The sequence below is a fragment of the Camelina sativa genome, chromosome 14 (genome assembly GCF_030686135.1).
Source record: "Camelina sativa cultivar CO46 ecotype springtype chromosome 14, ASM3068613v1".
NCBI lineage: Eukaryota > Viridiplantae > Streptophyta > Magnoliopsida > Brassicales > Brassicaceae > Camelina > Camelina sativa.
Window position 1 is genome coordinate 21,592,552 of NC_141893.1, and position 26,671 is coordinate 21,619,222.

Below are 26,671 nucleotides of genomic sequence, written 5' to 3' on the forward strand. Positions count from 1 at the left end.
GTGAGATTCGGAGTCTCTGATCGAGGAGAAGCAACGCTCGGCATGAGTGTCGATCGACACAAGAAGTGTGTCAGTCGACACTAATGCGTAGATGGCGCGAGAAACCTATGAGAATCGATCGACGCCATGTGGAGGTGTTGGTCGATGCAATTAGGGATTTCAGGAAATGTCGAGCAGGCGTCGATTGACACAAGGTGTGTGTCTATCAACACCTGGGGAATGCATCGATCAACACAACTTACGCCAGGTATTAGTGTCGATCGACACCAACCTTCAGCAGCGCTGATCCTGTGATTGCTTTGTGTATTGCATGGTTTGTTTTCTTGTTTATTGATTGTGGTATGTGTAGATCTTATTATTTGTGTGTATATCCCAGTAGATGGAAGGATTGCCTCACTGAGTATTTCTGGTAATACTTATGCCTTTCTTTTCTGTTGTGAAGCAGATACAAGCAAAGTGTGACTATGGATCAGCGCGTTGAAGAGGAGGATGTTCTAGAGGCTCGGTTCATTACTTTGTGTCTCTGATAGGATGCTAGAGTGGAACTTAGATGTCTAGAACGGATGTTAGGCTGCTGGTTCTATGACTTTGATGTATGCTTTGGATTGCTATTGGTATTATGTTATTCGTTTATTTGTTATTGGATTATTGGATTTGTTTTTTGTTATCCAATGTTGTTTGATTGGGGGTAGGTTGCTAGTGAGTATGGGATCACTAGTTATTATATATTAAAAAAAACGGGTCGGGTTGTTTCAGGGTCAATGGTAGCAACATATAACTGGTTATCAGGAATATGAGTTGAGTCTTGAAACAATTATCAATTTTATCTTGTAATTAATTAATATACATACACAAATTGATTAAGGCACATTTCCGTAGAAGTTGAACATAAAAAAAAAAGGAAAATTATTTATCAGATACCTTAAATGATAATTTTCTCTTTGATGTACCACGTTTTTTCATTTCAAGAACATTCAAATATCGACCATGAGGTCCGACTGTTTTGTTCTTTGGTCGTCCAATCATAGCTTTTCTTTTAATTCCACGTGTGTTTGGAACTTTCTCTTCTTCTAAAGGGTGGCAACTTGTCATGTGGGAAGGTTGATAAAGGGTGAGGACCAGGGTTCGAGGAACGCCTGCGCACCAATAACCTACTGATGGATTGGGATATCCACAGTGATGAGTTAGGATCGATGCCCTGCAAGGCCAGCTTGGGGTCTGTTGGGAAGGCTAGCAGTGAGGCTAGTGGGGTCTACGGACGGTCCGTTGGGACAGCTAGCAGTGAGGCTAGTGGAGTCCACGAGACGGGTTGTTACACAATCTCACGGAAATTGCGACATAAATGGCTGTAACGCTTTCCAATTGATTGTGTTACAGATCCAATAGGTGTCTATGAACGATAAGAACATATGCTTTAAGATTTTGCCTCTTTACTCCATCGAGTCAAGATGTAGTTAGATGGAATTCTTCTAACATTCTTCTTATCAAAAACTTTCAATGCATGACGACATAAGATCCTAGCAAAAGAATACTTCATGCAACTACAATGTATTGCTTGGTTCATAGCATCATAATTAACCAAATGCTATTGCGGTCACCACGATAAGATACTTTGTATTCATATACCATCTCAGACTTACTTATCTTTTTTGCAACATAATCACCGATAATTGTGTATTCCTTCTAAAACAAACTAAAAACTTTGGGTGTATACACTTCTTCTGCATGTTGCAACATCTCTACATAAGCAGATAATACAGACCAGCTATGCATCATTTTGAAGTTAATTTGTTATATCATCGATCATCCAACACTCTCTCATAGTGTTCAAAGAAAGACAATAAGTCATAACTGCTCTTCAAGTATCTTTTCAAAATATTATTCATACTTTCACTACGTTGTGTTCTCACCATATCTGTTGTGAAAGTATGACGTCCATATACCATTGCCCATTTTTCTCTCACATTAAACACATTCTTCAACCATTTATTTTATGTCAAATTATACTTCTCAAACATATTACTCGATGCCAATAACCAATCTCTTCCTCCTCGTGGTCATATACACAGTTTCCAAAGTCTATGGCAAATTGTCCTGGCCCATGAAACACATGACTCAACTTCTTTGCAGCATTTTGGTAAATATGCCGAACACATAACATATGCTTTGTTTCAGGGAACACCTTTGCTATTGCATTTGCCATTGCTGCAGACTGGTCAGTAATAATTGTTTTTGGTTGTTTTCCAGACATTGCTTCGAGAAAAGTCTTGAAAAGCCACTTATATGACTTTGTGGTTTCATCATATAGTAAAGTAGCACCAAAGATAACAGTTTGCTATGATGATTGTGACGAAGCAAACAACTTTCTTTAAAAGATTGTAATCACTTATAGACCGATCATCTACCAGAAGATATTTGTGATCATATCGTCTTCATCAAGTTGCATTGGATTAAAAAAAATGATTATCCTCTTTCTTCTTTTGAAAGTATCCTAAAACTGCTCCAACATCTCCATTTATCCATTTTTTCCATTTGTTTTCAGTAAATGTAATTTCGATCATCTTTCTCCAAAAAACCCAGATTTTTTTCGTCCCCAGACTTCTCTACTCATCATTTCAACGGTTGCTTGCGCTGAAATTCCTGACATCTCGACATCATCAGCATATTGTGTTTAAGCGACAGGAACATCTAGTTTTCCTTCAGATAATGCTTCATAGGCGTCTTCACTAAATCATGGTTGTGATTATGGCTTAAAGACACAATCTTAAATTTTCCTATCTTTTTGAAGGTAGCAAGTCATGTGAGCTTTACAACCACACGGTGTAATTCATTGTGAATAACATGTTTTGAGCTTAGTTTCCATCTTAACCCCCTCTTTTGAGCAAACATAAAGAAACCTCACCACCTTATTATTTATTTTATTCCTTCGTTGTTTTCTTACATTGAAACTGTGTTCTCCTCCAAAAGTTTTATAAACTTTATATGCATTTTCATCAGAACTAAACTCCATTCCAATACAAAGGTCATCTTTTTCTCATTTTCTGTGTTTGGTTCTAAAGTAGAAATCTCTTCAGTTTTAACATAGTCCTCTTTGTTGGCTATGTCATCTTCTTCCTCCTCAAATTCAGTGACTGAAGCTTCATCTCCACTTATTGAATCATATTTATCGCTTGAAATTCAATCTGTTTTTGATTAACAAAATCGGGTTCACCTGACACTTGCAGACTATATTCATATTGATCAACAGGAACAATTTCATGACTACTCTTCATCGCACAAATAAGTATGTTATGATTTTATTTTTGTTATATCATATAAATTTGTCAATAAAATGAAAAAAAAGATGATCAAACCTAGAAGTAAAATATTGACGAGGAAGAAACACATTTTTTTTTTGGGTACAATTAACAAGAGAAAGAACAAACACTTCCAAAACTAATGATGAGGAAGAAAAGATTTAGGAGCATAATGTATAACAATCGAAAACTGTATATTTAGGAATTATACGTACAAATAAATTAAAAAATTCAGAAGAGAAGCGGAAGAAGACACAAATATCAGGTGACGTGACACATGAAGATGGGAAAAATGCACAGCTTATTTTTTTTGTTCTTAATAGTCTTTAATAGTATGACTTTGGATCTGTATATGGTTTGGTTCGTAGTAGAAAAGCAAATCTTTTCTTCACGTAAAAACTATGGTTAACTTTGTTTAAAGTTACTGATTTATGTATGTTTTCCTTTTTTTTTACGTGAGACAAATAGCAAGTGGTATTCATAACTAAATTTAATTTTATTGTTTTGTTTAAATAATATAATTAGTTTATTTAGATACATGGCTATTTGATTGGTTAGCAAGGAGTGGATGAATAAGATGGATTCACCTTAGGGTGAATCCAATAATTGTTCGAGAAAAAATACAATGGATATTTATGGGAAAACAAGTAATGAAAAATTACATTTAGAAAAACGAGAGTTACAATTCTAATTTATTATTTGTTTTGATACAATTGAGTGCAGAAATATAGTTAATGCATAATCAATATGATTTCAGTTTTATATTAAAATGTGAGTTAAATGCCAAGATTAAATGTTTTTTAATTTTTGATTTAATATAAATTTTTTTTTTAAAAGTTAAATTGTCAATTGGACCAATAAAGAGAGAGTGAAATCTTACTTTTATGTATATGAGTTTTAGGTTATTCTACATTTTTACAAGAAAAAATATCAGTTTTCTGCATAGATAAAAGTAAACATAGAATATAAATTAATATATCAACCAAAACAAATTATATAATTATAAGCCCAATATAAAAAATAAAAACTTAAGAACATTATTAAAAAAAAACTGTTGTAATTAATTTGTGAAATAATCATTCGGTTTTTTTATTTTATGGTTTTAAGTTAGACCAACACTTAAATCAAAACCTCCAAGGTTTTAAGTTAGACCAAAACTTAAACCAAAACCTCCAAGGTTTTAAGTTAGACCAAAACATAAACCAAAACCTCCAAATAAAATGATAACCAAATGAGTTTTAAGGTTAAACCATAAACAAAGTAAATAATTTATTTCGGTAAGGTTTGATTCAGTTCGATTTTTCGAGTTTTGGTTTATTCGTTCCCACCAAAGTATCTATAATTAAAGATAAAAGTAACATATTTAATTATACATGTGATGTGCAAAGTTTGTACAATATAATAGGATAGCCGATTGATTCCCTCGCTTTCGAATTTGACCTAATCGATCCTTTTATATTGTCAAGTAAAACATTATAAAACCCACAAGAAAATACGACCACCGCTGATATATACAAAAAAACTACAAAACACAAAAATAAAATAATTACAAATCACAAAAATAATAAGAGATATAAAAGTAAATGAAATCATTCTCACATATATATGATGTGCAAATATAAATTTGAAATCACTCTCCTCTCTCTATATCCTCTTCCTTTTTTTCAGTTTCCAGAAATCAAGAACAACAACGAGACAATGGTATGGTTTCCCGATCTCTGCATGACATGGAGAAATACTTATCCACGAGTACTCTCCCCTTGCGTTTATCAACTCATTGATGTTTGTTGGGCAATAGCAATAATTCGACATATCTGAGTCTATCTGGAGGATTAGAGGAGACCTACGACATGATCTCTATCTGTCCATCCAGGAGTTAATCAACTACATACCAAGAAATTTGCTATCATCGACCAAAGCGATTAAAAATATTTGGACTGTATGTGATTACTTGCTTCACTATGGAACAGTCTTCGAACATGACTATCCTCTCACATTTGCTCTCCACTTAGAAGAAAGAATAACACTCGAGGTCAAGATATGCACATCTATTCCTTAGAAAAATACATTCACTGGTACGGAGCGGCTGAGGACTCCTCTTATTTTGAAGAAGTTCTGATAGAGTTGCTTGAAATGAATTTCGTTTCCGCGAGAATCCCCATATACAGTTCTTACGCCGAGGCAACACAAAACGTATGTACCTATGTTTCTTGTAAAAGAGTTATATTATAAACGTAAAGCAAGCTCCGGCCAATCACTAGATTTTTTTAGTTTACCCTTTGTTAATCTAGTTAATTATTAACAAAAATCTAATTAATTAATTAATTAAAGATAAATGCAAATACCAAATAAATTATGAATTTGACTAAAAAAATACAAAGAATCGTTAATCCGAACTCGATTAGATATATCCGACCACCCAAAAAAATACCCAAAACCATCCCAAGTTATATATTTTCTAACAATAGATTAAATCAATTTACAACTTTAGTAAGTAATTTTATAATCAATGTTACAAGATAAATTTGTTTTCATTTTCATATGTTAGTTTAGATAGATTATATGATTCTAATTTTGAATTTGATGTTTTAGGAAGTCAAGAACTATCGGCTTGTGAATTTGGTGTTTTGGTATTTAGAATTGTCTTTTTTTGTCTTTTCATTAATTCAGTTAGGTTTGACAACTTTTTTTTAGTGATGATTATAATCATTTTCATTAATTTGAACTGATTTTTTTTTTTTTTTTGAATTTGGATTGATTTCGGGGATTTTACTTTGGCTCGAATAAAAAAGTACCAAATCCGATCCAAACTCAAAATATATTTTGGAGTTTTGGATATAACCTGAAACTATCCATATCCGATGGATGTTTATCCGAACCCGATCCAAACTCTTAAAAAATTCCAAATATTTCTCTAAACCAAAAAAAATCGAAAAACCCGACCGGAACCGAATAGATACCCGAATATCCACCCCCTAGTGCTGACTGTCTTGCAAATATGGCATATGACGACTATCTATCTTTCCCCATGCAAGCTTTTCTACTACAGGCTAGTTTTCTTTCAAAAAAGATTACCCGTTTTTAGTTTGAATGGATGAATTATCTTTGCTATTAAAAAAAATAATAATAATAATAATAAAAAATAAAAATAAAATTATAGTAGATGTTATTTATTACATACATGAAATACATAAATTAGACTTCCGTATTGAAATCAAGACCACTTTTATTTTCGTCGAACGTGTTTAGTATAATTTATTTGTTTTACATGATGTATTTAAATGGATTTCTATATCATTTAAAACTTGAATTATATAATTTGATCGATTTGCTGGTAATTTTTGTCTATTAGGTTATGAGACAATAGTGATTAAAGACACAATAGTGGACACTGGACAGATCATACTTTCGTGTATTGAGTTTATATTAACCCCCAAATTATATCCCCTTGATGCATGATTTTCTATGAAAACGTAAAATATTCTTAAAAAACAATCAAAACTTTTGTAGATTCTACACTCGTAAAATATTCTTAAAAAACTTCATTTGTAACTGAAGATTTTTTTTTTATAAAGGAGTTGCATTAATAAAATTGTCTGAACTTTTTTTTTTTCTATCGCAACCTAATTCATTAAAATAATTATAACACTCATGAAATATCTTAAACATATATCATATATCAGATATTAAGAAAAACAGACACATACAAAGTCAAGGCTTTGCCCAACATGAACGCATGTTCCACCAGAAAAGTGAGATTCAATGCATGTCTTGTTGCATTTTGCTGTTGGGAACTCTATGCAAGAACCTATCAACAGAGGCTTCCTTCCATCTATATGTTTTGCTTTTGTAGATCCTGAAACTTATATAGGTTTTAAGAAATCAGTTTAATGAAAATACTATGCAATATAAACGACTATACTATGCTGATAGACTATATGCATGCGTAATTAAATAGAATACACAAACTTTTAAATGAATTTTGCATACTTGGGATGGAGAGAACAACCAGACATAAGAACACAAGAAAAACAAATTTTCCTGATGAAGACATTTTGATCCTTTTTCTTTTGGTGTGTTCTTTTTTTTGTTTGTGTGTGTTTGATATTTTTTTCGATTTTAGCATATGAAATACAAATAGTTCAAAACCTTTGACAGATGTAGAATGTTCGGATTCATGTATCCAGCTTCATTTGTTTATACAGTAAGATGTGTTTTGACTTTGAATACTTGTTATATTTACATTTTACACACCTTTGGTGTTATGATTTAATTTGACTTTTCTGTTTTAAGTAACTAGTATTTTTAGTAAAAGAGGAAACAATTTTTTTTTATCATTGACCGGAGGTTTTCGGTAACAATTTTCCCAATTGAGTCATTGACTTACCTTGTATCCTTTTTTAGATCATAAAAATTTTGTGATCTATTTTAACGTTTTGAAGTACATTTTTGTGTTGTCCTCTTTTTCTCTAATAATTTCCACAGTTGCCCTTTTTGTAAAACATTTTTTTAGAACTCATTAAAGTTAATTATGTAATCTTAATTATGGGGTCGGTTTTTATCATAAAATTAAAACCCAATTACACTATTCCGATCTTGCTTGCTAATTGTTAAGATAGGAGAAGAAACGGATCCGACTAATAAATGAAAAATATATAGACAAAATATATCCCAAAAGAAAAAAAATGCCAAAAACAACCCGAAATTATTTTTATTGGGACATTTAATACCTAATAGTTTTGGATTGGAATAAAAATACACTAAATAATAAAAATGTGTCATTTAAAATCTAAAATAATAACTGATGTTATTTTCATATCCACGATTTTTCAATAAAATTAAAATTCCAATTTTATCCTGGTTATCTAATTAATTATTATTTTTTAATATTAATTTTTTTGGTTTTATGTAAACCATATTAACCGCGAGTTATTCCCGGTTATCTATTTATTTCTCTCTTCTTCCTCCTCTCTCTAATCGTCGTCGCTTCTCCTTTTTTTCACCTTCAATCACCTTCAAATCAAATCTTCAAGAGAAAAAGAAGAAGTAGAAGATGTAAAATTTATTTTACTTTTTCATTCTGATTAACCCTAAACCATACCTAAATCGAAAAAAACTGGAGAAATCATCACTGCAACTGAGAATTCTCAGCTCGATCCAAAGCAAGAACACAAACTTGTTTCTTTTAAATCGAAACCTCTCATTTCCTGCCAACGTTAATAATAATAATAGCTCTGGTCCGGTGAGTACAAAGTTGCTTCTTCCACATAAACCCTTTTTTTTTGCTTGACCTTTCATCTTTTAAAAAAAAATTGAAACTTTGAGATTTGTTTGGCTCAGGCACGAAACGGAGGCTACACTAGTGGAGATTTCATGACACCTAGACAGAATTTGTATGTTGTCAAGCTTTCAACGTCGGTCGTTGATGGTAATTATGATGGCTAGCGCATCTAATTAAATAGAGTATCTCACGGCAATTGAAGGCAGAGACGGTGATTGAAGGTGAGAAAGAGGAGAAGCGACGACGTTTAGAGAGAGGAAGAAGAAGAGAGAAATAAATAGATAATTGGGATTAACTCGCGGTTTAATATGGTTTACATAAAACCAAAAAAAAAAAATATTAAAAATAATAATTAATTAGATAATCGAAGTAGGAATTTTGATTTTGTTAAAAAATCATCGGTATGAAAATAACAATGGTATTTCACCTGCACCATAGCAAAAAAAACCTCTATTCCCATTTAGACACGATAATCGATACAACTCTTTTCACCATGCTTTCCGACGCCGGTAGAGCTCTAGCTCGCCGGCGTCGGGATATACTTTGTTCACAGTAATCTTTCTACAGTTTTCTACAAGCTTTTCTCAACTTATTTTTAATACTTTGCAATCCCTCCCTTCTTTCACTTTGCTCCTATGGGGCTTCAATATACGGCGATAGATTAAATAGAGGTTTCCCAGTGAACTTCATATCTCTCGTCCGAAACGTTCCTTGGTCAGCGAGGTTGATGAAGGAGAAATCTTACTTGTGCACTTGTTCCTCAACTGCTAAATCTGAGATTTGTCTCCCAAATATCTCTAGATCTATGGATTCTAGAACTTTCGTAATCCTCGTCGCTCTTTGCCTCTACGGGATCCCCTTGAAGTCAACTATACCAACTCCTTGTTCCTCGATGGAATGGAGCTCTGCCTTGACGCTGGAACCGGTGATGACCTTGACGGCGGAAGGATCAAACCTAACCCTACCGAGTTGCCTTTCCATCTTCTCCTCTCCGTACACCCGCGGCGGCTCAATCAACACATCCCCAACGGAAGCAAATCTAGGGTTTTGCTTGTTGGGCTTTTTTTTATTGCTGCGGCCCATCTCTCTTAATTCAGCCCATTGAAGAAAATTTCAATCCACGTACAAATCACAGCAGGTCCAGGTTTATTCTTTTTATCTCTCCTCTAAAGCCTTTTATAATAATGTTTCGTCTTCAAGGCTTGATCATCCGAAGACTGTGCTCTTGCCCTGAAGCGACAAACTATAAATGGTTTTACGAGTACTCATCACGAATCCTGCTAATGAATTATCCTCTGTTTCAAACCGTTGAAATCTTAAGTTGGAAAACCATGGATGAAATCTTGCCTTTGATGTTTCTACCACTAGCGCATCTGCGAACACAACCCAGAGTTGTCATCTCTCTGTTTTGGCTTCAACTTACTCGAACCATGGCTGTCAATTCTCAACAAACTTCCAGCTCCCCATCTAGAATTGCACTCTTATCTGACCTAGAGGGTCCACGGCGACCAAGCTCTCCTGTCACGGAGGGAACCTCGGCTCGGCCTTCCTCGTTTATGGAGAGAAACTTCACAAAATGGTTAGCTGCTCCTTGGTGGTTTGCTAAGTACTCTTTATCAAAGTAACGAAATCTGTTGATAGTGACTATCTCAAAAATTCCCGAACTTTTCGTGGAAGTACACCCTGATCTCGTTTGTGGCATGTTGTTAATCAACCTCTGTTTCCGAGTTTCTATGGATTTATCCTCTAGCTTTATTGCTTATCTTATCTATGCTAACTCTATTGTAAGCTTGTACTCCAAGATTATGTACCAATGTTGTTCTCACTCTTGGGACGTTTGAATGAATACAAGTATGTTGTTTGACAAAAAAAAAAAAATAAATAAAAGAAAAAATAACAACAGTTATTATTTTAGATTTTAAATGACATATTTTTATTATTTGGTGTATTTTTATTCCAATCCAAAACTATTAGGTATTAAATGTCCAAATAAAAATAATTTCAGGTTTTTTTTTATATTTTTTTCAATCCCAAAATAAACGAAAACGGAAATCTAATTAAAATAAATACTAATAATATGCAGTTAATCAAACATAATCTCATCAAATCAAATCATTACGGTAAACATCCCAAAAATATAGCTTAAAATATCAAACTATATAGAAAATAAATCATCTACTTTTCCTAAGATATCGCAATCATTTAATATGCATTAATCGTCCATAATTCAATATTCCTATATAATACTTATTGGCAAACAGAAACTAAACATTTACATTTGAATCGTTTCATCAATGAACTAAAGTTACTAAAATCGAATATATTTGAGTATATACCTTTAACATCTTCCCTAAATCAAAACAAATAGAATCCCACAATATATTGCAAACTTGCTAATCAAGACTTTTAATCGTATTGCAGTAACAAAACCCTATCATAAACTCAACCATCTTATTATATAAAGCTTGATGACAAAATTACTCATTAACAAGATCGTGACATTTGTCAATTGTATCATTTAGATATTAATATATGCCAATTTTAAATTTATTAAAATTATAAAAATAAAAATATAAAATTTTAAAACCTACCATAAAAAGGTTTTAAATAAAAGTAAAATAGAAAAAAAATCTAATTTTATTTAGAAAAGATTATTATAAGGAAATTATATATATATTAAAATCGAAATTATAAAATTGTTTACTTATTTTAATTTTAAGTTGCTAATTTTACAAGAAAAAAATATTACTTTTTATATAAGATAAAAAAATATGATTGTGAAAATTATACAATTAATTACTCATTGAATCACCTTTACATAAAGAAAGAGATTGTTGAAGTAAAATAAAATAAAATAAAAATAGATCGTCTTATATTTTTTCACCAATCAAATTATTTATTCAAAAAAACTGATATTTTAATATATAAAATATGAGTATGTGAGATTAACATATGCATTTTTGTAACTATAAAAATGTTAAAGTGAAGAGACATATAATATGTTATTTAATGTGTTCAAAAAAACAATTTGTTGGTAGTAGTAGAGACTAAAGAGTTTATTTTAACAAGAAAATATATTTGTGTGTACAAATACACTTTTAGTGGTAATGTAGATAGTAGATTTATAAATGGATATACATTAGTGTATTATAGCAAAAGTTTATCTCTTTACTTTTATACATTGTTTTTACTTACGAAAAGAACTAAATATATATTATTTGTTAAATTTAATTTTATTTGAATAACTTTGAACTCATCTACAACTATTTTCTTTAACTAAAGTGTATCTATTTACTTTTTTTTCAACCAAACAATAAATTAAAAGGAAATTCCTCGTTAGCTGCCCAAGCCGAAAGGAATGAGTTTACAAAAGAAACTTCAGAGATAAGAGAACGTGAAACACGGGCAAGACAATCCGCCTTCGCATTTGACGCACGCGGAATCCACGAGATAGAGAATAGTGGAAAGGACTCCAGCGAGTTAAACTCATCGAGCATGTTGTAGAAGAACAACCAATCTTCAGGGGACTGCACCAGAGTGAGTAACTCAGCACAATCCGTCTCGAAATATTGACAAACGATCCCTGCAGCATGTATCCGCTCCATGGCCCACAACAACGCTTCTAACTCTGAATGCATGGGGAGGAGCTCCGTCTTAGACATTTAGCCCCCAACAACAAGGTTCGCTCCTCACCAACGCAACACCACGAGCCCAATCCTGAATGCACATTGGTTTCTTTCCAAGAACCATCAATCTGACAACGAGGTAAAGAAATATGGAGATCCGAAGATGGAGATGGAGCTGACATGACCACCGTAAAAGAGAGCGCCTCTTCCCAGACTAACTTATCATCTAAAGCCTGAGCAATTATATCATTCGCCTCGATCTCTAAATCTTGAAAAACTTTTTTATTTATAACCCTCGAGATTGTCCATAAAATCCTTGGTAATTGAAGAAGTTGATCAGGATCACCCTATTAAGACGCCTCCCTCCAAAAAACAAAATCCAAAATTGAGTACACCGACTCATATAAAAAATCCTCTGACGAGACCAAAGTCGGAGATAAATCCCAAACTTCACACGAGTAAGGACATTCAAAGAAAAGGTGATTAATATTCCCAACCACAGAGTCACACCTTTTACACCAAATATCACATTGGACACCTCGGTGTATCTATCTACTTTTATAGATAGTTTTTACTAACTAAAAATATTTATTTTATATTTTTTTTAAAAATTTAATTTTATTTTAAAAATTCCAAACCCGCACATGGTGCGGATCATAATCTAATTACATATATAATAATCAAGACTGTTTTGTAAGGACGTATTTCTCAACCATTACATATAACCCTATCATATATAGTAACAAGACTTTTAATCAAGACTGTTTTGTAATATGTCATTCCCATCGTCAATCAAATATATCACCAAACCAAATCCTTCACCTTCTTCCAAACACGATAGCGGTTGCATTTGCCTATCTATGAGAAATACGTCCTTACAAAACAGCTTGAGTTCAGATTAAGTTCTATAGATTGATGATTGTTGCAGTCAATTGGGGAAGATGATTTACATCGACATAGTGAACGATATTACCTGGATTTTTCTCTTACTGTAGTAGTAATCTTCCGATTCATCATCAAAATTATATCTCGGGTCAACAATTCTGGATTGTTGAAGTTTGATTATGCATTACAATTTTTCGTTCAAAAAAAAAAAAAAAAGATTATGCATTACAATTAAGGAAAGTTAAGAGATCCCTAAGGGATTTTTTTTTCGTTCGCAGATTTTTTTTTTTCTTATGATGAGTCATGTAACTAAAGAAAACGATCGGATTTGTCCAAAAAAAAAACGATCGGAAAAAAGAACCCAAAAAAAAAACCTTCAGCCCAATATAACCTTCATATACAAACTACATTAGAAGCCCAAACCGTTTTAATTAACCTTCATACACAACCAATTCACCACAATAATATTACGAACATGTTGGTGCCAAATTTTAAAATTACTAACATAACATTAAAAGATATACTGAACCCACATGCTATTTATTAAGTTATAAATTATACCGACTTCAACTTATTATACCAAACTCACACCAAAAATATATATAGTACAATTAATGATTATCTAATAAACATTTTATGAGATTAAGTTAACCTCTGTTATTTTCATAATTTAAACCCGAGAAACATTATCACACATTATCAACTTACATACACCTAACCAATTTATATGGTGGGATATTTTAATCGACATTATAATAAGTTTTACAAATTTTAATTTTATGCTACACCAAACTGTAAATAATTTTATCCTCCGATATTTTTCTGCTTTTTAAAATGTGCCACACATACATTCAATAACACATACTATTAATTATTCAAAGATTATATATATATATACTTATATATATATATATTAATCCATAACATTTAACATTTATTTTCAAAATCGACAAACCTAACTAGATCTATTAAATTATATTATATACAATTAATTACATTTTATATTAATAAAATAATAGATTCGTGGGTAAAACTTATTTAATTACATTAAACCCTCTAAAATTAATAAAGTCCAGACTATAGTATTTTATTAGTTTATCGAAATATAAATTGAATTCATAAACTAATTTGTGACCAAATGATGAAAGCTTACTCCACCACTGTGAACATCATGGAATCATTTTATTTGTAAAACCACTGAATGTTTTGATTAAGAAGTGTTTTTATTCATTTGGTTTGTTGTTTAAGGGTGTTGTATGTGACGGAAATCATAGGGGCATCAAGAACTAATTAAAAAAAATGGAAGATACAGAAACTAAGAGAGAGTATAAAAGTGAATGTATCTTGTATTTTTGCATACTATTATTTTTTACATATGAATCTATTTATAAATATAATGCTATTGTAAATGTGAAACTCATGGTCGTATACTCATATGTAATTCATCTTTATTTGACCTTGTTATGAGTATTTACTATAGATTTCATTTCAACACAATACATGAAAAATCTGAAGTCTCTAAAATGAATTTTCATCGACTTATATCTAGTATCTACCTATTTAACCTGTCTATCATTACTGGAAAAGAAAAAAAAAAGTTAGCTTATAAATTGAATGTTTACACTGATATCAACAATTACAATTTTTAGTTGGGACAGAAAAAATAGTTTCTTAAAACATACTGTAATAAGCTGAACTTCGCTTACAAATAGAACAACCAAAAAATATATACAAAAATAACCCGCACACATTAGAAACTTATCGTTTATAACACGGGAAAACGAGTTATTTCCCCTTTCCCAACAACTATCGTAGGTTGTTGGATGGAGCCCGGATTTTGGACACGAGCTATATATCCATGTCCACTATGATTGACCCCTATTTCTCCCCAAATCGAAAGTTCTACACTTATATCACCCCAAATTAAAAGTTCGAGATGAAATTACATCCAATCCTGGGTTTGTCATGGTTTACTATTTGCTTAACCGTCTAACGAAAAGCCTAAACCAATTTAGACCAGATTAAACCTGATTTGACCCGAATTTATCGAAATAACCATAATTTGACCTGATTGTCTTCGATGTTTAGTGGTTTTGACCCGACTAAACAATGTTTGGAACCCAAAATCATCGAGAGAACCCTAAATTGAAAAATTCCCAAAATTTGAAGAACCCTAAAAAGAGCGAATACGACTAAACATTTTTCCTTCAAGTTGATCGATTTGATGGCGTTAATCGAGAGAGATCATGGTGGCCCGACGCTTGATTACGACGACGAAGGTGAAGATAGAGACCAATTTCACATCGAACAATTGGTTGAGGAGCTTGACAATGAACCTCCAATCCACCATGATGTGTACCCAGAGAGTGAAGACGACGATGACAATGGTCCAGTAAGAGCTCGTACGAATATGAGGTGTGGTAATGGGGAGTTGTTCTATAAGCAAGCGTTTTTCAATGGAGTTGCTTTCAAGGAGGCGGTTCTCGATTATGTTCTCAAAACTGGGAGAAATCTGAAGCAGTACAGGTATGATAAAGCAAAAATAGGGTATAAATGTGTTGCTGTTAATGATGAGGATGGATCTAAATGTGAGTGGAAGGTTTATGCGTTGATTCTGTCGAATGATAAGATGTGGAGGATCAATAAGTTCATCGATAAGCATAGCTGTATTCCAAATGGAGAGTGTGAGATGTTAACAGTGCCGCATATAGCTAGATTTTTTGTTGATAAGATTAGGGATGATCCTGAGTTCTTCATGTCAAGGAAGGTTGAAGAAATCGTAAAGGCAGATTGGAAGATCAGTATCACTAGGCCTCAAATGTCAAGCTGCTAGGAAGACGGCACGAAATTGGATTGAGAGGGAGTATGATGAGTAGTTCCGTCGATTAAGAGATTATGCAGCTGAGATTATGGAATCAAACCTGAATTCTAATTTGGAGGTCGAATGTGTTACGAATGATGATGGTAAAGACATGTTCAACAGGTTCCATGTTTGTTTTGACAACCTTAGAAGAACATGGATGGCGACTTGTAGGCCGATCATAGGAATTGATGGTTGCTTTTTGAAGAATAAGATTAAGGGTCAGTTATTGGTAGCTTTAGGGAGGGATGCGAACAATGGTATATATCCAATAGCATGGGGAGTTGTAAAAGTTGAGAACATTGACAATTGGGTATGGTTTGCAAAGTTGTTGAAGGAAGACCTTGGGTTAAACGATGGTGATGGATTCATCATGATGTCTGATAAGCAAAAGGCAAGTTTATTCTTTTTATTTAACTTCACTTATTCTTTTATTTTGGCTTCACATGACTAATTTGTATCTTGTTGTTATGTCTCAGGGATTGATCAAGGCTGTTTCTCTGGAGTTACAAAAGATAGAGCATCGGATGTGTGTTCAACTCATCTACAGGAACTTGAAGAAGTCTCATGGAAATAAAGCCCGACTGAAGCCACTACTATGGGATTTGTGATGTGATCATGGATGGAGCTAAGGAGGAGAAACTTGTAGCTGAGCTTGAAACTGAGGAACTTGTAGCTGAGGTTGAACTTGAGGAGCTTGTAGCGGAGGAACCATTGCTTGTACCTGAAGGACCAATGACTAGAGCAAAAGCTAAGAAGCTAAGAAATGCACTAAATGGGCTTATTCAAGAGCTTATGGCCAAAGAGAGCATGGGAAAAACTATTGGAGATGATATCTATCAAGTCCAGCTCACTTTGAGCTTAATTCAAGTCCAAGAAAGCCCAAAATAATCACTTTATTTTGTGGTTAAAGATGGATAACGAAAATGGAGTTCAACTCACCTTGGGAAGGGAAACATGCATCAAGAGTTGGGTCTCCATTCAACTATCTATATTTATTTTCTTTTAGTTTCAAGAAAAATTAATATTTGGCCTTGTTACCAAGTTTTTTATCCCTATATAAACATATGTAATCTCATTTGAGAATCATCAATCAATTTTCTTTTCATTTTATGAGTTTATCAATTTGTTCTTTGTCTAGAACACTTCTTTGTTTCTTGGTGTGTAATATCCAAGAAACAGCCTCCTCTTGTTGGACTAGTGTGTCATATCTAGCAGCGATTGGAGTTGGGAATATCAGCAGTCTTCCGCAACTGTTGTGCAAACCTTCAATCCATTAAATCTCCCTTGTTGCACCTTGCTTCTTGGCAAATTTCTATCCTTTCTAATCCGGCTGAGTGATCCTCAAATTTGGGCATATCAAGTGGTATTAAAGCCAGTCAACCGGTATTTGTCTGTTCATCTTCTCATCTTCCATTTTTAAATACTTCTTCTTCTTTCTACCTTAAATATGGGTCATCTCCTTACCTAGGCCATCTCTATTTTCAAAAAAAACAAAACAAAACAAAAAAACAAAAAAACAAAAAGTAGAAAAAAAAATCCGAATATAAAAAAATATATAAAGATTTGCATTTGGCTAGGTGGTGGAAGAGAAATCCTGCTGGCTGAGGAGAAATCCAGCCTTGGAGTGGTTAAAACAGATTTCACAAAATTCTCTTGTCTTTCTATTTTCCTTCTTCCCTTGTTGCTTGGGAATTCCATTGGGTTGCTTGGATTTGTTCTCTTAGAACTTAGGGAGAAAGCTCTTGATTAACCTACCAAAATTGAGAGTAACACTTTTGTGTGTGTGGAATTTTTATCTGCTAACTTTTGGTGTTAAGTTTTCAGGAAACCATGGAAAGTGATGGAGAAAGAGATCGGCCTGGAAATTATGTCGCCGGGCTATCTAACTTGCAAATGAGGGTATTGAATGACACAATTACTAACCTTAGGAATACAGGTCTAGAAGAACTACACCAGAGGCTTGACGAGATTCAGAATAGCCAACAAACCCGTTCTAGACCCGCAGCTAGGAGAGAACGTTCAAGGAGGACTTACCGGCCCGAGGAGGAAATTGAAGAAGAAGAGTTCCATGAAGAAGATGATCGATCCATCGACCGACCTAGACGAAGTCATAGAAACCGTGATCACGGTGATGTTAATCCTTTTGGTACAAGAAATGACAATTTAGGTGGTTTAAAAATTAAAATTCCAACCTTTGAAGGTAAAAACGATCCGGATGTTTACCTAGAATGGAAAAAAAAAATGGAGTTAATGTTCGATTGTCAAAAAATTTCTGAACTCAAGAAGGTTAGATTAGCAGCAACTGAGTTTTTAGGCTATGCTATTAACTGATATGATCAAGTTTTGACTCACAGGAGAAGGACAGGTGGAAGACCAATAGCTTCATGGGATGAGCTCACTACCTTGATGAGGAAACGGTTTGTGCCGGCTCATTACCACATAGATCTCCATCAAAAACTCAGACGCTTGCTTCAAGGAACTAAATATATGGAGGACTATTTCCAGGAAATGGAAAGCTTAATGATCAAGGCGGACGTAGATGAAACCTTAGAAGCTACCATGGCCAGATTCCTTGCAGGCATCAATCGGGATATTCAGGACAGAATGGAGCTTCAAGAATATGAAAGCTTGGAGGGAATGTTGCACAAGGCGATTCTAATCGAGCAACAAACCAAGAGGAAGGGTTTCTTGATAAAGGAAAGGCAGTTGAGACAACCAATCGGGCAAGAGATATTCGGTCTTTCAAATGTCAAGGAATTGGACATTATGCCAACAAATGTCCGAATCAAAAGGTAATGATTCTCCTAGACAACAGTGACGTGGAGTCCGAGGACGATAAAGAAAAAGAGTAAGATCTCGGTCCAATCTTTGATGAAGAGGAAGAGCAGTTTGAATATCCAACTCAAGGGACACTTCTGGTCACTACAAGATCATTGAGCGTTCAGCCTAAGTCCAATGATCGGGAACAAAGGGAGAATCTCTTTCACTCTAGATGCTTAGTTCACAATAAAGTTTGTTCTTTAATCATTGATGGTGGAAGTTGTACTAACGTTGCTAGTGATACTCTTGTTAGGAAGCTTAAACTTGAGACCAGACCTCATCTGCGTCCCTTTAAACTGGAATGGTTGAATGAAATGGGCGAACAGTACGTCAGGGATCAAGTCGCGGTTCCTCTTACCATTGGCCGATATGAAGACGAGATCCTGTGCAATGTCCTTCCTATGAATGCAAGCCATATCCTTCTAGGACGACCTTGGCAGTTTGACATGAGGGCGATATATGATGGCTACACCAACTGGCATTCCTTTGAGCATAAAGGAAAGAAGATCACTCTGGTTCCTTTAACTCCATTGGAGGTCCATCAAGACCAGGTCCAGTTGAAGAAAAGCCGAGACAAAGAAATTAAACCAGCAAAACCTGAGGTATCTCCTAAGAACTTCAACTTCTTTGTCAAAGAGAGTCAAGTAAGGAAATATTTGTACTCTCAACAACCATTGCTTTTACTTGTGTATAAAGAAACACTAATAGCATTTTCTGACCTTGCACCGGACCTCCTGAGTGATTTGATAGATGTTTTGCAGGAATTCTCAAATATTTTTCCAGAAGAGAACCCTAACGGTTTTCCGCCAATAAGAAGTATAGAACACCAAATTGACTTCGTCCCAGGTGCGTCACTTCCAAACCGGACGGCTTATCGAACCAATCCGTTGGAAACAAAAGAACTTCAAAAGCAGATTAGAGAGCTTCTTGAAAAAGGTTACATCAGGGAGAGCCTAAGCCCATGTGTTGTACATGTTCTCCTTGTGCCTAAGAAGGATGGCTCTTGGCGCATGTGTGTAGATTGTCATGCCATCAACAACATCACGGTAAAGTATTGACATCCTACTCCTACTCATCCTTGGCATGATATTTCTATGGATTCTATGCTTGGTTTGCCTAGAACTAGGACTGGTAAAGATTCAGTTTTTGTGGTCATTGATCGATTTTCAAAAATGGCGCACTTCATCCCATGTCACAAAACTGATGATGTTACAAACGTTGTTGAATTGTTCTTTAGAGAAATTGTGCTATTGCATGGCATGCCTAGAACTATTATTTCTGATAGAGATACTAAGTTCTTAAGCTATTTCTGGAAAACTTTGTGGTCTAAGTTAGGAACTAAGCTGTTGTTTTCAACTACTTGTCATCCTCAAACTGACGGACAAACCGAGGTAGTGAATAGAACTTGTCATTCAGTTCATTCTGCTACTAAGTATTCTCCTTTCCAAATTGTCTATGGTTTCAATCCTCTAACGCCTTTGGATCTAATCCCTTTGCCTTTGAGTGAAAGAGTTAGTATGGATGGGAAAAAGAAAGCTGAACTTGTTAAGCAGATTCATGAGAAAGCCCGACTTAATATTGAAGCAAAGACAAAGCAATATGAGAAGCATGCAAACAAAGGAAGACGTCAGGTGGTGTTTAAAGTGGGGGATCTAGTGTGGATACACTTGAGAAAAGAACGTTTCCCAGCTGAAAGGGATTCTAAGTTAATGCCATGGGTTGGTCCATTCAAAGTCTTGACAAAAATCAGTGACAATTCTTACAAACTCGACTTGCAAGGTAAGTACAAAGTGAGCTCGATTTTTAATGTTGCTAATTTGGCTCCATTTGTGGCAGATGATCCAGATTTGAGGTCAAATCCTTTTCAAGATGAGGAGGATGATGTGATCATAGATGGAGCTAAGGAGGAGGATCTTGTAGCTGAGCTTGACCCTAAGGAACTTGTAGCTGAGCTTGAACCCGAGGAGTTTGTAGCGGATGAACCATTGCTTGTACCTGAAGGACCAATGACTAGAGCAAAAGCTAAGAAGCTAAGAAATGCACTAAATGGGCTTATTCAAGAGCTTATGGCAGAAGAGAGCATGGGAAAAACTATTGGAGATGATATCTATCAAGACCAACCCACTTTGAGCCTAATTCAAGTCCAAAAAAGCCCAAAATAATCACTTTATTTTGTGGTCAAAGAGAGATGACGAAAATGGAGTTCAACTCACCTTGGGAAGGTAAACATGCACCAAGAGTTGGGTCTCCATTCAACTATCTATATTTATTTTCTTTTAGTTTCAAGAAAAATTAATACGTGGCCATGTTACCAAGTTTCTTATCCCTATATAAACACATGTAATCTCATTTGAGATCATCAATCAATTTCCTTTTCATTTTATGAGTTTATCTCTTTGTTCTTTGTCTAGAACACTTCTTTGTTTCTTGGTGTGTAATATTCAAGCAATAGCCTCCTCTTGTTGGACTAGTGTGTCATATCTAGCAGCGATTGGAGTTGGAAATATCAGCAGCCTTCTACAACTATTGTGCAACCCTTCAATCCATTAAATCTCCCTTGTTGCACCTTGCTTCTTGGCGAGTTTCTATCCTTTTTAATCCGGCTGAGTGAACCTCGAATTTGGGCGTATCAATTTGGCATGGTCTTACAATGAGTTAGAGTATAGGCGACATTTGGAGAGGATATTTGCTTATGATTCTCGCGTTTACAGTGACGTAACGAGGACAAATAAAAAGAGTTGGTGTAGGGCATTCCACAAGGTTGGTAACTACTGTGAAGATGTCGACAATAACCCGACAGAGTCTTTTAACAGCTCCATCAACAAGTCAAGAGAGAAGCTTTGTGTTGCCATGCTAGAGACAATAAGGCGACTAGCCATGGTGCGAATTGCCAAGAGGTCTGCCATATCTAATTCTCACACAGGTAAATATCTTATCCTTAAGGCTTATGTATTATTTGTTGTGTTTATATTTTCTCACGATTTTCACAAATGTTTGCAGGGATCTGTACTCCATATGTTGTCAAGTTTCTTGCGGCTGAGCACAAAGCAGCATCTACGGCTAAGATATCAACAAGCACAAATGGCACCTTTGAAGTCAAAATCAGTGGAGACTCTCACCGTGTCTGTCTAAAGAAGATGACTTGTACGTGTCAGAAGTGGCAAATATGTGGCATCCCATGTGAGCATGCATATGGTCTCATCATTGATAAGAAGCTAACAGCTGAAAACTACGTCTGCCAGTGGTTTCGAACAGCTATATAGAGGAGAAACTATGAAGAAGGCCCAACTCCATAAAGAAGTGCAAAGTTTTGGCCTTGTACAAATGGGAATAAAGTGTATGCAGAACCACCTGAAGAAAACCAAACCAAGGCTAACAAGAAAAAGAATAAGGGTGTGAATGACTCACCTACTAAGAAGCAACCAAAACAGAAGAAAAGAATAATGCATTGTGGCATTTGTGGGAAAGCTAACCATAACTTTAGGTTCCATAAGTCTGAATTTACCAAGGTATGATGCATTGCTTTGATGGTTTAAATTTCTAACGTTGATGGTTTAACTAAATTTCTAATTTTTTTTTTGCAGCCTTCTCGACAGCCTTCTCATGTTGAACCAAGTCAAGGTTCACTAACTCAAGAATGATTAAGTAGCTACTTTTAACTAGGGTTCTAATTTTGTGGTTGCCTAGATTGTATTTTCGACCACATAAACTCTTGTCTTCCCCTAGGTCGCTTAGTTTCTTTTGTCTTAAATGGTGAAATTTGTGGTTGCATATAATGTATTTTCGACCACATCAACTCTTGCCTATTTTGTTTCAAATGGTGAATGTTTATGACATTGAATTTCATCTCTTTGCTCCCTATCTCTTTTGTATTATGTATGAATGCATAGCTTCATGTTTACCACAGAAGGTTTCAAATACAAATTGTCTTAACACAAAAGGTTACAACCATGAGCATACACCATCTTCAACCAACTACTTTGCTTAGTCCAGTCATGACCATACAAACTAACAATATAACACTCATCATCTTCTTATTCCATGATTTGGCTTCACCTAAACCATCTTCAACCTTCTCCAAGACCTCCGTCTCCATCTTCTCATAAACCATCTTCTCAAACTCCAACCTCTCTGTCCTAAGCTCTTTCAGTTGTTGCTCAAGTCCAGCATTCTTCGTAGCAATGCATCTACCTCATTCAGCAAAGCTTCATCGACCCACTTAAATGTGTGTTCATCGTTCCGAAGCTACCAATTTCCCAATTATTAGAACCAACCAAAATCATGAAACAAGAGGATAAAAGCATAACTTTTACCTTATTTGTTGCAGCAAAACTACAACGGTAGTATCTCCGGTAAGGATTCGGATCAGATTTTGAGATCAAAGCTATAACAGCTTTCCCGCACCAACATCTCTTTGGCATACCGAACACTCTTCCTCTCGCACGAGAACTGGATGATCTGGTCGACTTTGTTGATAAATTGCTCATTATGAAGTTCGAATTCGGTAATGGGAACCCAGAAAAAAAAAAAAAAAAAAAAAAAAAGAACAATGCCAAGTCGATCGTAGGGTTCGTGATGGGTTCATGGGTGGTAACTAGGTAATGAATCAGGTCTTTATTGGTTTGATTTCGGTTTATATGGTTTGGTATGAGGCTCACGAGCTTAACCGAGGTAATTTTAATTCGGGGTGATATAAGCGTAGAACTTTCGATTTGGAGGAAAATAGAGATCAGTCATAGTATACAGGGATATATAGCTCCTGTCCAAAATCCGGACTCCATCCAGCAAGATATGATAGTTATTGGGAGGAAATAGCTCCTTTTATGCAAATTGACAGATGTTGCGATCGCCATACTATTGTTAGTCACTATGCTTAATTGTTGTCAATTGCAACAGCACAAAATGAAAAATAACGGCAAACGAGCTTTTCCCATTTCTTTTTTCTTACTTGCAAGGCAAGGAAGAAAGCAATCAATAAAGTGTATGTCCCCCGCACAAGTTTCCAATAACATTATCATACAAACAACAACAACAACAACAACAAAAAATCATATCGTGGCAAATATAGGACCGGATCAAAAACCGAAAGCGGTTTTCAGAGTTGCGGCCAAGACGCAGATCGCTTGATAACAGGTTTCATGAGTTTGTCTTCTTCGAGAGAGATCATACCAATGTGTGAAGGGTCTTCTAGCAACATTTTAGCCACTAAGTAACCTGCGATAGACCAAGTTTGGTATTTCCTTGCCTGTTTTCCAACGTACCTTCCGAGCTTACCGTCGTAATACTCTGGCCAGCAGTCTCTGTGAAGACGCGATTCTATGAGGTCAACCGCGCGTCTTGCGATCTGCGGTCTCCCTGTCTTAATGCACGCCGCCGTTAGCTGCCAAAGCAGAACTGCACATTGAGCAAAGAAACACAAAAAGGCGGTCAGAATCAACTATTCGGATTGTATTGACAAATTTATCACTACGCAACATGTCATGTCTATCCAACATTTCAAACAGAATATATCAAAGGGTTGCCACAAAAATATATATACAAAAACGAAAGAAATGCGGTCATACGACATAAAAGTTGGACCGAACTGAAGTTACTCGAAATTGAAATCAAAACCGAACAAGCAGCATATGAAATGTCTTATGCAATCAGTCTCCAGGGAAAGAAAATAGACCTGGCCAAGATCCACCGTTGTGGTAGCTCCATCGTGTGTTCTTGGGGTCACAGCCAGTGACGATGCGCCACTCGTGGCCCTCGAGGCATGGATAACAAATCTTGAGGGGCATCTCACCTACAAGCTCTGCCCAACGGTGCTCAAGAAGGTCCATAATGGCCATGGATTGATCGGGAGTGGCCAATGAAGAGAGTATGGAAACACAATTGCCCAGTGCAAACCACCTGAAATCCATATGGGCAGGTCCTACGTTTCCCACAAAGTAGCCTCCCCGAAGAGGCATAAAGTCGAAAACCCACTCCGGTATGGAATCCGGCATCACATTGAACTTGTTCACGGCTGTGTGCGAGTATTCCTCTGTCTTGAACCTTTAAAGAAAAATTTGTATGAGCTTTTACTCAACTTTTGGGGATTTAAATATATATCATCTAAAGCATATATAAGTATACCTGTAAATGTCATTGAGGTTCTGGTGATCGAGCCAGAAGTAACTGCGCATATGGAAGCTCAAGGCGTGAAGTCTCTTAACGATCTTCTCAATGCACTCTCTGCCATCTCCGTCCGGCTTTAACATCGACAAGGCAGATCTCAGAGCCATGAAGAACAATGCTTGGATCTCAATTGGATACCCATAAACACCCTTCAAATTCAAAACCACACAACAAAAAATCATTTTTTTTTAGATAACCAATCACTAATATTTTTAATGCGTCTAAGATTGATCAAAGATGTCCTTAATTACCATTCTCCGATCAATCATGGAGCATCCATCAGCACAAAGCAGCGTGGGGAATGTGTCAAACCCTTCAGCCAAGCACAAAGACAGGATCAGCTTCATTCCCTTTTGACACTCTGGTGTCTCAGAGAGAGTCAAATCTCCAGTAGATTTGGTGTAAGCACGGAGAAGGATAATCCACCAAAACCCTGAATCTACAGGAGCCACACGTCCAATGGCGCTTTCACCAAAATCTGCAACAATGTTATCCGTTTCTCTGATAGGATCGTGAAGCACCTTAAAGCTAGCAGGCATCACACCTTCTCCTAGCTTGAACCTGTCCACACGTTTCTCCCAACCTTGAAGCTGAAGTGTCTTAAGCAAGAAGTGTTTCACTATATCCGGTTCACCATTCATCAGAAACGCCAGCGCACTCGGTACAAAGTCCCTCACAAACACCTACAAACAACCAAAAAAGATCAAAACTTTGTTTAGCCAATCCAACGAATTACAAATCAATTATTCCAAAGATCAAAACTTTGTATATGATATTTACCTGATCGTAGTTCAAGACCTCGTCAGTGGTATTATCAACAGCTGCAAGAGTACCAACGGGTTGACCACGGAAGAAGACCATAGATCTCCTTAAAGCCTCCCAAGCCTCAGCCATCATAGGATGAGGTTCAAAAGAGTTTCTAGCAGAAGAAAGAGGCGTGTCAAGCACCGATCTACCTCTAGGAGAATCGTGCATACCGTCATGTCTACTGTAACCAGTCGAGAGCTCACTCATGGACCTCTCATCAAAAGATCTCTTCCTCTCAATCTTCAATCTCGGTTTATCCAAAGCTCGAGTCAGATCAAGATCATCCATCTCAGATAAAGAACAGTGTGAACCCACAGCTCTTAATCCAACACCTTCCATCTCAAGTTTTTTTTTTTTAATTCGTAATCACACTCTAAACCAAGATCTAATCAAATTAAAAAAAATTATAACATTAGTTGACTCTTTAAATCTTGATGTAACCCCTAATCCTAAACAAAAGCTCTTCGAGTTGTGTTGTGTTGTGTTGTTGGAACACGCGAAATTAACTTATCATGAAATTGTTAGATGCAATGTGTTACACGGATTTATGCGAATAAAAACTATGCCTTAAAAAGCTAAATCTTATTCCAAATCGTATAAATGAAAAAATAAACAGATCAAGATCCATAACAAGAGTCAAATTTTAAAATAAAGCTACAAGAACCAGAACTAAACCATTCGCGAAAGAAAGAAAAAAAAAACAGATCTAAAATCTACCAAACGAAATCTTTTTAAAAAAACAAAAAAAGTGAAAGACAAACCTCCGGCGTAGTGTAACTGAAAAAGTCGTCGGCGGCGGTGGTGGAGGCGGAGGAGGAGAAAGATGATCTCCGTCGTGAAATGAGGAGACGAGACGAGACGGAGAGATTTATAGAGAGGGAAGCAGAAAGGAAAAAAAGAAAAAAAAAAAAAAAGAGTGAAGAAGCTGTTA

At 35.3% G+C, this 26,671-nt stretch overlaps 4 protein-coding genes, 1 long non-coding RNA gene and 3 pseudogenes across 5 annotated transcripts; 4 read left to right on the forward strand and 4 right to left on the reverse strand.

Moving 5' to 3' along the window:
- Positions 1-1,312: 1,312 nt before the first annotated feature.
- LOC147928513 (protein FAR1-RELATED SEQUENCE 5-like) lies at positions 1,313-2,647 on the reverse strand (annotated as a pseudogene).
- A 4,151-nt stretch (positions 2,648-6,798) lies between these two features.
- On the reverse strand, positions 6,799-7,469 carry LOC147928514 (defensin-like protein 32). Its single transcript, XM_087483004.1, has 2 exons — positions 7,287-7,469; positions 6,799-7,152 (listed from the first exon to the last, which is right to left on the reverse strand). Exons 1-2 carry the CDS (start codon positions 7,420-7,422, stop codon positions 6,983-6,985), a joined length of 306 nt encoding a protein of 101 aa, XP_087339130.1. The 5' UTR covers positions 7,423-7,469; the 3' UTR covers positions 6,799-6,982.
- Positions 7,470-8,271: 802 nt separating this feature from the next.
- LOC147928515 (uncharacterized) lies at positions 8,272-9,071 on the forward strand. Its single transcript, XR_015580443.1, has 2 exons — positions 8,272-8,538; positions 8,637-9,071. It is a non-coding gene; the product is annotated as an uncharacterized LOC147928515 (long non-coding RNA).
- A 6,241-nt stretch (positions 9,072-15,312) lies between these two features.
- Positions 15,313-15,921, forward strand: LOC147928516 (uncharacterized). Its single transcript, XM_087486175.1, has one exon. It carries the CDS (start codon positions 15,313-15,315, stop codon positions 15,919-15,921), a length of 609 nt encoding a protein of 202 aa, XP_087342301.1.
- Positions 15,922-16,566: 645 nt separating this feature from the next.
- LOC147928517 (uncharacterized) lies at positions 16,567-19,080 on the forward strand (annotated as a pseudogene).
- A 5-nt stretch (positions 19,081-19,085) lies between these two features.
- On the forward strand, positions 19,086-19,829 carry LOC147928518 (uncharacterized). Its single transcript, XM_087486177.1, has one exon. It carries the CDS (start codon positions 19,086-19,088, stop codon positions 19,827-19,829), a length of 744 nt encoding a protein of 247 aa, XP_087342303.1.
- A 2,807-nt stretch (positions 19,830-22,636) lies between these two features.
- On the reverse strand, positions 22,637-23,258 carry LOC147928519 (uncharacterized protein At4g04775-like; annotated as a pseudogene).
- Positions 23,259-23,681: 423 nt separating this feature from the next.
- On the reverse strand, positions 23,682-26,670 carry LOC104757862 (alkaline/neutral invertase CINV1). The gene is made up of 6 exons (XM_087485473.1): positions 26,502-26,670; positions 25,714-26,125; positions 25,185-25,616; positions 24,892-25,082; positions 24,443-24,810; positions 23,682-24,165 (listed from the first exon to the last, which is right to left on the reverse strand). Exons 2-6 carry the CDS (start codon positions 26,077-26,079, stop codon positions 23,867-23,869), a joined length of 1,656 nt encoding a protein of 551 aa, XP_087341599.1. The 5' UTR covers positions 26,080-26,125; positions 26,502-26,670; the 3' UTR covers positions 23,682-23,866.
- Between the last annotated feature and the right edge of the window lies 1 nt (position 26,671).